Consider the following 15,511-nt stretch of genomic DNA (forward strand, 5'->3'; position numbering starts at 1 on the left):
TTGCTAAGTATATGTTATCATCCACAATCTTAGAAAGCCCTTACATAATTTTTGGCAATCAAAATTGTTTCATCAGATAAATGTTGGTTTTTTAAATAATTTTTAAGAAGTTGGTAATCATTCATTTTTGAAAAGGTGTATATGAAAGTGCCAGACATAGCAGAGCAAAAATACAAGACATAAAATCAGCCTGCCTCGACTGGGGACCAAACCTGAGACTAGTCTGAACAGTAATCAGGAGGTCTGAGGCTTAATCCCCAGGCTGATTTTTTTATGGGATTATATTTTTTCTATTATTTTTTTTCTGCTTTGTCTGGCACTGTTTCAGACACATCCTTTCATTTTATTATCTTACACCAGTGCCTGCTCTCTAAGATTGATAATTATTTTTCATTTTCATCATCCCATGATAGTTGCGGCCAACCCTTGAGAGTGAGGCCAGAAAGAAGAGAAAGTTGAGTCAACATTTTGAAGACCTTGAGCAAGTTTATTTGGATGTCAGGACAGGATCAGGAATTGGTAAGTGTTACGGAGGGTGATTTGGAGGGGTTTTTAAAAATTGTGCAGCTATGTGGTCTAGTGGTATGACACTCGCCTTTGGATTGGAAGGTCTAGGATTTGAGTCCCCCTCTCAGAGGTGCACAGTTGAGCCCTTTGAAAAGGCTCTTTACTTGCATGCTCTCATCGTTCTCTGTGGTAAAATGAGTACCTAGCTGTCAGGTAAAAATTGTTATATCGCATAACAGGCATCACGTCTCATCCTACATATTGAGTGTTGCTGTTGGCTAGGCGCCCCTTAAAGCACTTTGAGCATGTTGGGTAAAAATAAACAAACTTAAGTGTTTCATTTACCATGATGGCAAGGGAAGTCTGAAATTTAGGTCTGGAATATTGGAAATTGATTTGGAAGAGGCCTTGATGGTTGGAAAAATGAAAAAATAATGTCTGTAAAAATGTGAAATAGTTTTATGTAAGTATGAAGCTGAAGAGAATTGGGTACAGCTGTCTGGCAAAAGAAATATAGTTTCATGTAAGTGGTAAGTGTAAACAATGATATATCAAACCGTAGTTAGCATAAATTTGCACTCAATACTCATCTGATTTTTAAGTAAGAATTTTAAAGGAATTTTGTTTGAGCTGTAATAAGCATGTGTGGTGTTTTTATTTTTCGTTATTGACTGCACATTTGGTTGTAGGATGTTTTTATGAGTGATTTCCCAGGCCAAATTGAGTCATATAAAACTGATACAAGTTGTCAAAAAAAACCAAAAACAATTCTTTTCTGGTTTTTATCAATTTTAGATAACAACCCACAGAGGTATGATGTTGGGAGGGGGAAGGGACAATTCAAAGGTGGTCACATAAAAATTATTTACTTTACTTTAGGATTTTTAACACCAAATTTATAGATGAAAGTGGCTGAAATGATGAGTTAATAAGGTCTAAGAATATCCAGGTTTGACTCTTATCGTCATCATCTTGATTTCTCTAATCTTTTAATCTTGAGCAAGAAAGTTCAACCCAATTGCTCACCTCGAGCCTCTGCATTTGGGCTTACTCCTTAGTTATCCTTGATTTTTGAGATAATCATAACGACAATTATCCCTTCCTCCCCCCCCCCCCCCCCCCCCCACCCCTAATTCAATATTTTAGCCAGTTGATCTGTTTCTCTTTTAGCTACAGCAATTTTAGGTAATTATTTAGTGTAAAAATAGATTAAATGTTTTTGATTTTGTGTTGATGTAACTTATGTTTCTTGAAATTCAGATTTTAAAAACTAAAAAAACCCAAAAGAATTTTTAAAAAAATTTCATTAGGTTTGAGTGTGCACTAACACAAGGATAGAGTATCCTGATTGCTCAATTAGTCGAGCTTTCATGTTTCCCCAAGAATAATTAAGTAAGGATCCAACTTGACAGTCGATTAATTTCTAATTTTTCAAATGCGAAGCAAACGTTAAACTTGACAGAAATTCGGATAAACTCCAATTCTATGATTCTATATAATTTTATTTTTCAGGTGGTGAAAGTTGTGGTAACTTGGACCAGTTCGGCACCTGTCTCTCCAAATTCTCCCAATACAGTTGTCTCAGGGCAGTTGCCAGTCTCAACTACACACATGAAGTCTTCACTAATAGTTCTTCCATCGTCTCAAGGTAGGTGGAAACATAAAGTGTTAAGATTATGATAGTAATGATGATGATGACCATTATGATAGTAATGATGATGACAATGATGACCACTATCATCATTATCATTGCAGACAGACCTGCCTACTTGAAAATAAAAAAAAATTCGTAACTTGTAGGAGATAAAAATTGTAGTCGCTATAGTTAACTTTAAAAGTCAACATTTACCCTCACACAAATTAAATAACACCTCATAATCCTTAAAATTATGTAATCTGTCATAAACTTTCCTTTACAATAAGTTTTAATTACTTAAAGAGTTGCTCATGAAGTTCTCAAACTGGAGCCAAAATGTTGTAATTCTACGAATCTTTCGTAATAGTAGGCAGGTCTATCATTATGAGGGAGACATTAGTTACCAAAGTTTATAGTGAGGGATTGCAACAATATCTATTTTTGAACTCTAGTGCATAGCAACAACTTTTCGCAGCTTTACTCAAGGTAGAAAACTATGATTGTTTGAATAAGTATTGTTAACCATAATAATGATAATAATGCTGAAAACTTATATAGCGAACCTATATAGCGCTATAACTCCGAGACACCAGACTCTAACCATCTCCATAGATTTAGAAGAAAAAAAATACTTTCTTCGCAATTTTTCTTAATGCATTTCAAATCTATAGTCCTGGTTGATTTTGGCAGAAAATCAATTCAGTGAACTCATATTTTAACCCACCACATACATTTGGCATTGTGTTGGAGTCAACAAGATTCTGAAAACTGAATTCAAAAGCAAAAGTAGTAAATTTGAATTAGATTGGTATGCTTTCTATTGAAGAGAATGAATCTGGGTTGTTGGAACTGAAAAAGAATTTCACTTCTAGATTTCAGGTCATTTCAATTTTAATCAGTTGACTTTTAATGTCTGGTAAACTACAACTTTTAATTCCAAGTTGAGATAAAGGGGAAATGGATGTCTCATTTTTTTTTGTAATGTTGTTTGTGAAAAAAGAAACTTCATTAATTATTTTTACATTACATATAATTGTATTTCACCCACAGCATTGAATTCAACAGAGACTGTGAGTTTTTTGCCATAGCAGGCGTCACCAAAAAGATAAAGATATTTGAATATGGGATAGTAAGGGATGCGATGGTGGATTTACACTACCCCGTTACAGAGATGACGTGTACATCAAAGATTAGGTAAAGATTCATTTGAGTGGTTTTAGGTTTTGCCAGCCTTTCTGTTTATCAGTATGTATTGATCTTGTACCTGTGCCAATGGAGCAGCTACTAATATAAGGGCAAGAGAATATGGGGTACATTATATGTATTTAAAGTATTGTACGAGTAAGGGCTGACATTTACTTTGTTGATTTAGTGGAGAAGGGATCTAATATTGCTGTGTTGAAGTGAATTGTCTTCAGTTATCTCTTGATTGATTGAAACCGGTTTAAAGTTATTATTTTGATAAATAATGTTTTTGGAAATTGAAGTATTTGTCTCCTCAAAATTTTATATTAAACAAGAAAATGGTTATTCCTTTAAATCGAGATGCTAAGCAACTTAATGAAACTCTTTAATGCTGTTTATGTGTTTTTGTTTGTTTGTTTGTTTAAAAAAAATGTATTTTACTAGTTTAATGTTTTGTATGCACTATTTTTGTCAATTAAGGTCATTAAGTGATTTTACGGTTTGAAGATTTATGGAATATACATTTTAAAATTTATTTCCAGCTGTTTGGCATGGAATCCATACAGAAAACATATGTTGAGCAGTGCAGATTACGGGGGGAGTGTCTATATCTGGGATACAAGCACTAACCAGAGGACTCGTCTTTATACTGTAAGTTTTTTCCCTTTACTGTCCTGTTCCTCAATACAATTATATTCTTTGCTCATGTCAAATTGTTGTCAACCGAAAGTAGCAGCCATTGCATCAGTTTTTAATGACCTTATTCAAATTGTTTTACTCATTGATTGTTAAGGGATAAAGAATACACTACCTCAGACTTAAAAACAGGTTGAATTTTACTACAACAATATCATAATTACAATAAAAACTGTTCTTTTTAACCAAATTTCTAGTAAAAAACAATCTTAGGAAATCAGGCCAATAGAGTTTATCTTGGTTTTTTTTTCTTTTTTAATTATCATGAAATTAACAGTTATTGCTTAGTATCCCCCATAAGTCAATCAGTTTTTGTTAAGACCTAAATGCCAACTCACTGACACTGACAGGATGTATATATTCAGGTGTTTTTATGTGAGGTGATAAGTCCACCTATATAGGTTATTGACAAACTTGTAACTATATTGTTATATTTAAGTTTTTACAGCTTGGTCATGAAAGACAACCAGATACCCTGGGTGGGGTCTTTTGACCTCCCATGCTCGGCAGGTGGTCACTTGCTCTGTCTTCTACCCCCCTACTCTGGGTGGGATCTTTTGACCTCCCATACTGGGCAGGAGATCACTTGCTGTGTCTTCTATCCCCCTATATTATCATCTTCCTGATTCGCTCTCTGTCTTTCGTCTTTGAATGGGATTGCCAGGTTTTGTATCCTGGCTCTTGTTGAAGTCCTCGGTTGAGAGAGAAACAGTCAAATGTATGGTTTTGGTTTTTTGTTATAGTAGTATTGATTGTATTATATACTTGTATTCAGCTATTTGAATTCTTCTTTTTTCCTTTTGTTTTTTTTATTGTCGTTGCTTACTTGTGATTATGGAGGATCATTGCTTATAAATCATATGTGTTTGCATATTGTCTATTTTTTTTTTTCACGATTGACTAATTGCAAGCCCTAAAATCAAACAAACAATCAATCAGAAACCAGATGCAAGTTGAATAAATTGATTTTTACTTAAAGAGTCTTATCATTGTCATTTAGTCATTCTAAATTATCCTGCAGGAACATGAGAAAAGATGTTGGAGTGTGGACTTTAATCGAATGGATCCCAAATTGCTTGCTTCTGGATCAGATGATACCAAAGGTAAATGTTTGTATACACTTGTTTTCATTTTCTTTTATTCAAAACAGAAAAGTCTGTCTTGATAAATGTGACCCACCATCTCAAAATGGTAGCGTTGTGACCAACTGTCCTGATCATTAGTTGAATTTATTTTATTTTTTAATTTATTATTTAAAATTTAAATTAAAAGAACTTGTTCTTTTTATATGTCTGGAAATGACCCTTGTATGTACCAGGATTATGCTTTTTTGCCTAGCAAATTAAAATAAGGAACAGAAAAAGCTCTAAATCTAGTTTATATCGCATAATAGTCCAAACATAATGCTGTTTTTTTTGTTGTTGTCATGACAGTATTATATGTTATGGTGTCCCGTTTTAGTCTGGAAAGTTTGCTGCTATACAGTAGTCGTATGTCAGGATCAACTGGGCTCCAAAAAATGAATTTAGTATTCAAGTTATAAGATATACAAACTTTTCTCTGCCATAACAAAAAGAAATTAATCAAAATTTGACATTTTTGGCTATAAGTTCAATTTCTTTCATGTTTCAAAACCCTTCTTCAGCTAGTAATAAAAACAATAAAAGCATTAATACATCACTGATGGCCACGTAGGTTGAAATGTTTGGCTACAAATCAAATATGGCTGTAGTCCACAGCTTCTAGCAGCTTAGTATCAGTATGTCAGATCATTGTAATTTTGATATGATGTAGATGATTATATACTTTTTAAAAACAATCTAATGATATCACAAAGTATTTTTATACTTTCTTTTTTTTTCCCCCCCCCTCTTTCTACTCATCCAGTGAAATTATGGGATTGGGATCGTGCCGAGTCTGTGATGACCATAGAAGGTGGTGCCAATGTCTGCTGTGTCAAATTTAATCCAGAAACACGGTACAACATTGCCTTCGGATCTGCTGGTAAATATAATAGAAATGAATACATCTATTTAGCAAAGAAAAGAAAAAAAATTGTAATTAGCTAATCGGAAATTCTAATGATCTAGGGGTTGAAAATAAATTTATTTTATTGCTCTTTAGTATTGGTCTCTTACAAAGTGATACCTTCAGATTTCATTAAACCTCAGCACACAAAGCACTGTATTTAGTTGGAGTTACATCATGTGGAGATTTGTATATCTGAGACAGAATATATATCAGAAGAAATGTTATTAATTAATTGAATAATTTCTTTTATGAGAATGAATGTTGTCTCTAAAATTATATTTTTGATCTTTTTGACTTTTACTTCAATTTTAGTAAGCCTTGATTTTAAAAAAATTATTTGTGCTTTGATGGAAAGTACTAGAGTCAAAAACAGTTTCACTGCTAAGGTTTGAATGAGAGGAGCCTGGAAAATTGAAAAGTAAAATTATTTTTTTTTCATCATCGCCATAATATATTGAAGAAAAAGTTAAAGTCTTCAAGGATACTTATAATCAATATTCCAGATCACTGTGTCCATTACTATGACCTCCGAAGTCCCAAGAAAGCCTTGTCTGTATTTAGGGGCCACGGCAAAGCAGTGTCTTATGTTAAATTCCTCAACGGGTCAGATATGGTCTCTGCGTAAGTTTTGTTTCTTTGTTCATTATTAGGTACTGCCATTTTGGCACTTATTTTTAAAGAAAGAAATTCACAGGTCAGTAGAGAAATAGCAACAAATGGATGAAAATATATGTAGAAATGAGAAATGAATTTTAAGATATCTGAGTATAATGAATCTAACCTAATCAAGCTTTTGAATTTAAACAAAGTTGATTTCCTACAGGATGACCAAATAAAACGAGATTGATATCAATGTTATAGTAACCCATTTCATTATTTTTAATTTTCAATTTTTTTGAGCTTCTTTATGGTGCAATATGGACTAAATACGCTCAAAGGGCTTTATAAGGATTCTCAAGTTGACAGTAATATTAACCATGCACAGTGAGAGATGATAACTGTGAGGGGCTGTTACTCCTTTCGATTTTATTTAGTTAAACAAAACTTCATTAAAAACGTTTGGAAAGTATTTCATGACATATATTCTAAATATATATTTTGTTCAATTTTGATGATCAATAAAATCAAATATTTTAATATTTTTCAACCTCATACTTAAAGATTTCCATGCATTGTAAAAAATCATATTTTTGAGAACTTCTTGACTCTTTTCAGTTACGTAATAACTTTCTATTGATAAATGTTTATCTGGTTCCAGGTCGACAGACAGCCAGTTAAAGTTGTGGTCCATGGGTCATCAGAATGCTATCAGAACGTTCAAAGGACACATCAACGAGAAAAATTTTGTTGGACTTGCCACTGATGGAGATTATATTGCTTGTGGTATGTCGTGGCATAATGAAGTATTAGTAAATACTTGTATTTTGGCATTGTGAAGGCTTAAATAAAATATTGTTATTGCAATAATTAAGTTATGTAATGTGACACTATGAAGCCATTTGTAAAACTTGTGGCATGCCGTAGTGAGTCTTTAGTAACACATTCATATCTCAAAATGGAAGTTTTAAATGAAATATTTGATGCGACATAAATGAAACTTACATTAAACTCTCTAATATAACACTGGTATTGCTAAATCAAGCGAATTGTCATTAGTGAAACTTGGTGTAACATGATACAGTCATAAGTAAAACTTTTGGTATGACACTATGAGGCCATTTGCAAAACATATGGTATTGTAAATCAAAGTTTTAAGTAAACATGTGGCATGGTATAATGATGACATTTGTAAAACGAGTACTATAGTTCTAGACTATAAAGTAGTCCTTCAGAGCCAGTATGTTTAGCTTTTAAAAACGTTTTATTTCTTTTGTTTTGTTTTTTTTCTTTGTTTGTTTTATTTTGTTTTATTTAAAAAAAAAAAAAGTTTCTCTGACATATGTCGCTCAAAATTAACCCAAAAATATGGTGTCCTGCTGTTATATGACATTGTAAATAAAAGTATTGAAGTTTAAAATGAGAAAAAAAAAAGCTGACCTATTTTTTTAAATATATAATAATTGACAGTTTTGACATAATGAACCCCCCTCCCTTTTTTTTTTCTTCTCTTCTACCCACACAGGCAGTGAAAACAACTCCCTCTACCTCTACTACAAAGGTCTTTCCAAACATATCCTTACGTATAAATTTGAACCAGCCAGGAGACTTATTGTGAGTAAATGCATATTGATTCAATAGGGTATATACGATGTGAAATTGTAAAATTTCATAGTGAATTGAATTTTTAAAAATTACTAGGTGGGATCTTTTGGCATATCATTTGCAGTGTCTTCTATCTCCCTTTATTTTGATATCCATTTCCAGGTTCCTTTCTCTCTTTGCCTTGGAATGAGATTATTTTTTTATTTTTTAATTTGACCCTGGTCGTAGTTCTCGCCTGAGACAGAAACAGTCAATTACTGTCTAGTCTCTCTAATCCAGAACTCGACAATCCAGATGCCTCTATTATCTGGACACGTCGTCTGGGGACAAATTTTTTTCCTTTATTTGTCCTTTATAGGGACTGATTACATTATACGGATGTCTCTATAATCCGTACAAAATGCTGGGAACAAGAGGTGTTCGGATTGGAGAGACATGACTGTATATAGTTTTGGAAGATCTTTTTTTTTCCCCTAATAAATCATTTTTGTTATGTATTGTTGTCTTTTTGTTTTGGATATATTTTGTAGCATTTGAGTGTCTTTCACCTAATGAGATCTTGTGTTAGTGGCTTGATGGACCTTGGAATTTACTTCTGTTACCTTTTTTAAGCCAGTATCCATCGTCTTACTTTTTGTTTTGGGTGGTTTCAATCGTTAGTCCAGATTTTATTTACTATCCCATTTTCTTCCATCCAATGGGTGCTGAGATGACCCAGTAGTGTCGCAAGCACTGTAAAACAGTTAAATAAAAATCTCTTATTTTGTCTCAACGTCATGTTTAATGCCACAATTAGTTCTTACATTTTTAATGTTCATATAACTCAAGCTTAAGTTCGGACATGTTTTTCTTTTATATTACTGACAAATTATCTTTTAAAATATTTATACTTGGTTCATAACAATTTACTTCTACTTAACTATTCCAAAATAAAAGACTGGTCACATTGCAGATGGCCTTGTAGTCAAGTTGTCTGATGAGTGAATCTCAGCAATTTGTATTTTGTACAGTGCACTCATAACAATTAGAGATATCAAGTTAGGGAGGAATAAAGTTGATTCACTTATATACCTTTTTGCCCTTTTTTTTTTTTTTTTGATAGTTGAATGACATCAGTAACACTTTTAGATCTTTTGAGTATGGTAGGTCATGACAGAAGTTATCAGCATCAATTGATTTTAAAATAACCTCTTTATTTCTTGCCATAAAGCATACAATGTCAATATTTTTGATGCCAGATATGGATTTTTTAAACCAAAATTTTAGACTAAAATCTGGATGGGGTTCCTGACATCCCATAGTGGGTACGAAGGCACTTACTGTGTCTTCTATCCCCCTATATCTGTTTTCCAACATGCTTTCTGTCTTTGTTTTGGAATGAGATTTAGTTTTGTCCTGGCCCGAGCAGGATACCCTGGCTGGGAGGGCAACAGTCAAATCTATAAGTTTTGGGAGATGATATTTTTTTCCTCTCTATTATGTCTTGTTATGTGTTTTGAATGTATAATGTAAGCATTTGAGTGTATTCCTCTTAGTGGGATTCTTTGTTGGTGTCTGGATGACACTTTTTTTAGGTGATCTCAAACTAAGTACATTGATGGTATGCTCTTGGAATCTACATCTGTTCCCTATTCAAACCATTCCCCTTTGTCTTACTTTTTCTTGTGTGCTTTCAAATGTAAATCTATAATTTTCTACTATCCCATTTCCTTCTTTTACTGGAGCTGATATGACCTAAATGTTATGCAAGCACTTTAAAACCCTTTAAAACGAACAAACATTAGCCTAAAATTGAAGTATCATAATGTAAGAAATAGCCATATGACTAAATTTGACAGCAGTTCACCACTTCTAAAGCATTTTAAAGAGACAGTTCGAAGGAATAAGGTTGGAAATTTTTACCTTTTACTTTTAGACATTTATTATTTTTCCTATAATTTTGATTTTTTCCCCATAGAAATATGCAGATTTGTTTAATTGTTGTCTTTGGCAGATTTGAAGACCATGAAGCCTCAGTTGTGTATTTCTTGTGTTAAATTATAGTGGTAAAGACAATTAAGTTCAGATTAAATCTCACCACTATTTATAAGGTTTCCAATTTTCCGTATATTTACATAATTCGGTTTGGTTAAAACCTCCATATATTTCCCAATCACCTAGTGAACAGAAAAAATAAGTGCATAATGTTGTTCAGCATTCAGATAGGGGGGTCGGTCAATGTGTTTGTGTTGTGAGTTCCATCATTTTTTTTCATTCTGAATCGGCAACCCTGCTGTTTAATACAAAAAGAGAATTTTTGTTTAACTGCTTTGGAATTTATTTGTTTCAATTTTCTTTTTCAGGAAAAGCCATTGAAGGATGATGACTCAACAGAATTTGTTAGTGCAGTCACATGGAAGCCTGTGAGTTTAATAAGGCTTTTTTAAGATCGTGGTTGTATACTTATGGAACATTACATATTATGGTTCTTTCCATTTCAAATCTTTAACCCTTTCCTTACCAACAACAGGAAAATCGTCACATTCGTGACAATACAACCATTTTATAATTCTGATTTCTTTTGTGCATCACAAAATTCAAACAATTATTTTTGTTACAGCTATAAAAACGTGACACTGTATTGTAGAGCTTATTTTGCCGAACACTATTATGTATAGAATGTATTTGTTGCTTTTCTGTTTCAGTGAGAAAAATCTATTTGTATGTTGGGTGGGTATGAAATTTTGGGGAAAATTCTGAAAATGGCTGGTAGGGAAAGAGTTAATGCTGATTTGGGGTCCTTTAATTATTACTATTACTACAGTGAGGCCTGTCTAACCAGGAAATATTTGTTGTAGCAAAATATTCCATATTAGAAGAATTTGGTGGGTAAGTGGAGATATCAGTTATATTCCTATCTTTGCAGTATCTAAGCTCTTCTGTCATGTCAAAGCAATTACTATAAAATGAAGCCATAGAAATGGGTCAGTTAAAAAGGGTAGTTCTCTCGAAGGCTTGTCTAAAGCTGTTTGGAGAGGAAAGTTACATTTAATTGGTTTGTATCAAAGTTTATGATACTCCACTAATACTCTTTTGCATTAGTCTGCTTTCCTCAACAATACCTTTAATAATCTTATATGCAGTCGAAAGGGAAATTTTTAGCCTTTTAAAAAACTATTGGATTTTACACGCCTTCTTTATATGTAGAGAGATTGACTGACTTATCTCTTATTCAATTCACTTTATAGTGACATCAATCAGTGCCTCTGTCAATTAAAACGAGGGAGGTAACTCATGCTTGGCAAGTGTGGGAACTTCTTCCAAACTGTTTTGTAGTCAGTTAAAAATTTTAGGCACGATTGGCGTTTAATGTCAAAGGAATAATTCTCTGGGTTTTTTTTTTTTCGGGGGAGAAAGGGGGGGGGGGGGGGTTCTCCTCTTGTCACGAACTGCATTTCAATTGACATTTTTATTTTCTGTATTTTTAATTTTCATTTTGTCACATTTTATTAAAGACTGCTAATTAAGTTGATATTATAAAGAGCAAATATGTATTCCATTGTCTATTACTCCTAAGCATTATTTCAATGTTTTTTTCCTTTTATTTAGGATTCCAATATTTTGGTGTCAGCCAATAGCCAAGGTTTGGTTCAGGTAATTGAGCTAATTTTGAATTAAACATTATACACATGTTATTTTTTATATTAAAAAATGTTTTTTCAAGCAAATGACTTTTTACCTTGCTTTTTTTTATTTTTTATTTCACGTATTTATTTATTTTTGTGATTTTTAATCTCATGTCGTATATGTAACCAATCATATCAAAACGGCAACATGCCTTGGTCAATCTGGTTCATGACTGAAATTGAATTATAAGCTTCATTATTAAAATTTGAGTGAAAATAATTGCCCTCGATGAGGAGAGTGAATTTGGTTTCTTACATTAAAAACAACTATTTAAAATCTTGAAGGGTGTCTTCCAAATGTTGCTGAAATGCAATATTAAATGATTAGGAAGAAGTTTAGTGAAAATCAAAATACAATGGGATTGCTACATGCTCTTTATGGCCAATAATACCTAACAATAATTGCCTATTTTGACAATAAAGATTACTATTATTATTGTTATTATTATTATTATTATTATTATTATTATTATTATTATTATTATTATTATTATTATTATTATTATTATTATTATTATTATTATTATTAAATCCTACTTAAAATGATGTCCATTTTTATGCTGATCCAGTGCTTAGACATTTGAGCTGTTTCACTCCCATTGTACCGACTTAAGACTTCAATATCATCATAAAGAAAATATCTATCATTCTTTCTTTCAATGTAGAGAGATAATGCAATAGTAGAGAGAACAAGTCCAAGCAATTGCTAAGAGAAGCTGTCGATGTATTCTAAGTTGTAAATTGCATTCAAAATATTCACGGCGGCCCTCTATACAATGGAAACTGCATTCTTTGCAAACGACTAAAATTTAAAAAAAATTATTTTGTCACTCTGCAAGGCAACAACTTGTCTATACTGACACATTTTGTCTTTGGTATTACATCTAAGTGGACGCATTATAATGATTGTTTGAATGTAAGTAGATAATTTCACTCTTGACAGTTTACTCATTTATTTAAATCAACACTTATCCTATTATTAATTTTTTTTCTTCATTAAGCTTCTGGAACTTGTGTGATAAAATATGTAGTGATGACCCTCAGGAATAGCAATTGAGTTGCACAAAGAAATCAAATGATGCATGGAACAGAACTACAAAAAAGCATGGAGGTGCCTTACAAATGAGAACGTTCACTTCTGGTGTAACCAGTTCCGGCATACTGACTAACTGTCACGGACAAAGCCTAGCATTTATTATCCATAGGTACATATTTATGTGATTGAAGAGCATTTTTATTCCTTTAAAACTTGAAGCCCAGTTTAAAGAAATTTGGAATTACATCTCAGGTTTCTTTGGATTTATGATTTTGTTTTTGATGGGACAAATTAGGGAGTAGACACTGTTGTATGATTAAAACTGGAAAAGGTGTGAGGGTATGAATCATTGCCAAATAAAGCAGAAAAAAAATCAACCTTCCTTGACTGGAAATTGAATCTCAAGCCTCCTGACTACCAGTCAGACATCATACTACCATTACACGACAGAGTACTGGTTGAACGTCTGTCTGGAGATCTGAAGTTCGATCCTCAGTCAATGCAGGCTGATTTGTTGGGATTATTTTTTTTTGTCTTTTATATTTCTTTCTGGTTTGCCTGGCACTGCTTCAAACACACTTCTTTTCAGGTTTCGATGTGACTGCAGCAGGTCAATGGAAATTTTACTTGTTACCTAATGGAAATTAAGATCTTATCTGTATTTGTGAAGGTCGTTGAAGGAAAATATGTGGATTATATAATGTAGTATTCATATACCTATGGGGTAGCTATTGGTGGGGATTTTATCAGTTTAGACAAGTATAATAATAATAATAATAATAATAATAATAATAATAATAATAATAATAATAATAATAATAATAATAATAATAATCAGAAATTACACAGAGATGCATCTTTTAAAAATGTTATTCATCGGTGAAATTTTTGAATAACTCAAATGTTTTAAAAAATTTATACATAATTTTGTTAGCCCACCTATTATATAATTGGTTTCAGTGGGATCCACATTTCTGTAAGACGTGTTTTGTTTTGTAACAAGAGCCGCCCAATATACAAGATAAGTGGAGCCATAATATATCTTAAATTGATAACTAGGAAATTAAAGATAGATTTAATAAGTATTTAATAAGCAAAGTCTCAGCTCTATGGACATCTAGCATTAGCGATTGCCCTCCTCACTTTGATGAACGCTTCAAAATTCCTGAATTAATATAATGGCCTTGATATCTCTATTCCATTCCCTTATGTCTATTCCTTGTTTGGCTTGGGCGATGACTTATAAGGAATAATAATACAGTGCAGCATGCATTCCTCATCCTTTCTTGGAGAAAATATTAAAGAAAGTAGGGAAATTTGTAAATTTTCAGATATTGAGATTAGTAAGAGGGGATCCCGATAACTCAATTGGTAGAGCACTTGCTTCACATGCAAAGGGGCCAAGATCGATCCCCGGTGCAGTTGAGATTTTTTTCTGAGCCACCTGTCCACCGAGCAGTGATTGTGTAGCTGGGTCTGTTAGATCTGGCAGAAAGTACTTTGCGATAGACCAGCGTCCTATCCAAAGGTAGCAAGTAATTTCTCTTGTCAGTTTCACACTATAGAAATCGGGAAAAACTTCGGCTCCATGGGCCTAATGGCTCTGAAGGACTACTAAAATTAGTACGAGGAATCCATGAAAACAAGAAATAAGAGGATGAGGAATGTGGACCAACCATACAGAGAGGGTGTAAACCTTTACGCACTCATTGCATTTCAAGTTGACTGAAGAGATGCTCACAGCATCTAAACGACCTTATTGGCAAATATGAATGATTAAGGTTTATTTTTCATTCCACCAATATTTTTTTCTGAGGCGCTTATTTTAGATTTTGATCTGATAATTGCTCTCTCATCTTGAAACGGTCTGAATGTTTTGCAAGTGCACAAAAAGACCATACCTGGGTGGGGATCCTGACCTCCCATAGCGGGCAGGGAGGTACATGCTGTGTTTTCTATACCCTTATATCTGTTTTCCAACATGCTTTCTGTCTTTGTCCTTGAATGAGATTACTTGGTTTTTTCCTGGCCCTGGTCGGAGTCCTGGCTGGGAGGGAAACAGTCAAATGCATAGTTATTGTTTTGGGAGATGATATTTATTTCCTTGTAAATCATCTCTCTGGTTATGTATTATTATTTTTATTTTGAATGTATAATGTAAGCATTTGAGTGTGTTCCTCTTTGTTGGATTTTGTGCTTGTGTCTGGATGAGACTTGTAGGTGATTTCAAACTAAGTACATTGGTGGTATGCTCTTGGAATCTACATCTGATCCCTATTTGTTCCCAGTTCCCCTTTGTCTTACTTTTTCTTGGGTGCTTTAATTGTAACTTTTTGCTATCCCATTTTCTTCCTTTTTACTGGCGCTGATATAACCTAAATGTGTTGCAAGCGCCGTAAAACCCTTAAAAACAAACAACAAAAGCCCATACAAACCAATAATTCAATAAACAAACTATCTATAAATTAATTTCAACCTTTTTTGGGCATTGAAACAATCTGAAGGAGTTATAAACGCCAATGTTAACTTCTTAAAAACAAAACAAGTTTTACA

General features: G+C 33.0%; 1 protein-coding gene across 3 annotated transcripts in view; it reads left to right on the top strand.

Moving 5' to 3' along the window:
* Positions 1 to 13,204, top strand: part of LOC144979623 (E3 ubiquitin-protein ligase COP1-like) — a 28,140-nt gene extending 14,936 nt beyond the window's left edge. For 2 of the 3 annotated variants that reach the window (XM_078926425.1, XM_078926424.1), the window contains exons 10-21: positions 414 to 519; positions 2,020 to 2,155; positions 3,194 to 3,337; positions 3,871 to 3,979; positions 5,046 to 5,127; positions 5,912 to 6,028; positions 6,559 to 6,676; positions 7,314 to 7,438; positions 8,178 to 8,266; positions 10,600 to 10,659; positions 11,846 to 11,890; positions 12,924 to 13,088. In XM_078926425.1, the coding sequence (XP_078782551.1) occupies positions 414 to 519; positions 2,020 to 2,155; positions 3,194 to 3,337; positions 3,871 to 3,979; positions 5,046 to 5,127; positions 5,912 to 6,028; positions 6,559 to 6,676; positions 7,314 to 7,438; positions 8,178 to 8,266; positions 10,600 to 10,659; positions 11,846 to 11,890; positions 12,924 to 12,941 (1,149 nt within the window). In that variant the 3' untranslated portion in view covers positions 12,942 to 13,088. Of the gene's footprint in view, positions 1 to 413; positions 520 to 2,019; positions 2,156 to 3,193; positions 3,338 to 3,870; positions 3,980 to 5,045; positions 5,128 to 5,911; positions 6,029 to 6,558; positions 6,677 to 7,313; positions 7,439 to 8,177; positions 8,267 to 10,599; positions 10,660 to 11,845; positions 11,891 to 12,923 lie in introns of all 3 variants that reach the window. The other variant, XM_078926423.1, reaches the window with a different exon arrangement.
* The last annotated feature ends 2,307 nt before the right edge of the window (positions 13,205 to 15,511 follow it).

The sequence above is a fragment of the Berghia stephanieae genome, chromosome 9 (assembly GCF_034508935.2).
Source record: "Berghia stephanieae isolate SIO BIC M18660-M18661 chromosome 9, UCSD_Bste_1.3, whole genome shotgun sequence".
In the NCBI taxonomy this organism is placed as follows: domain Eukaryota; kingdom Metazoa; phylum Mollusca; class Gastropoda; order Nudibranchia; family Aeolidiidae; genus Berghia; species Berghia stephanieae.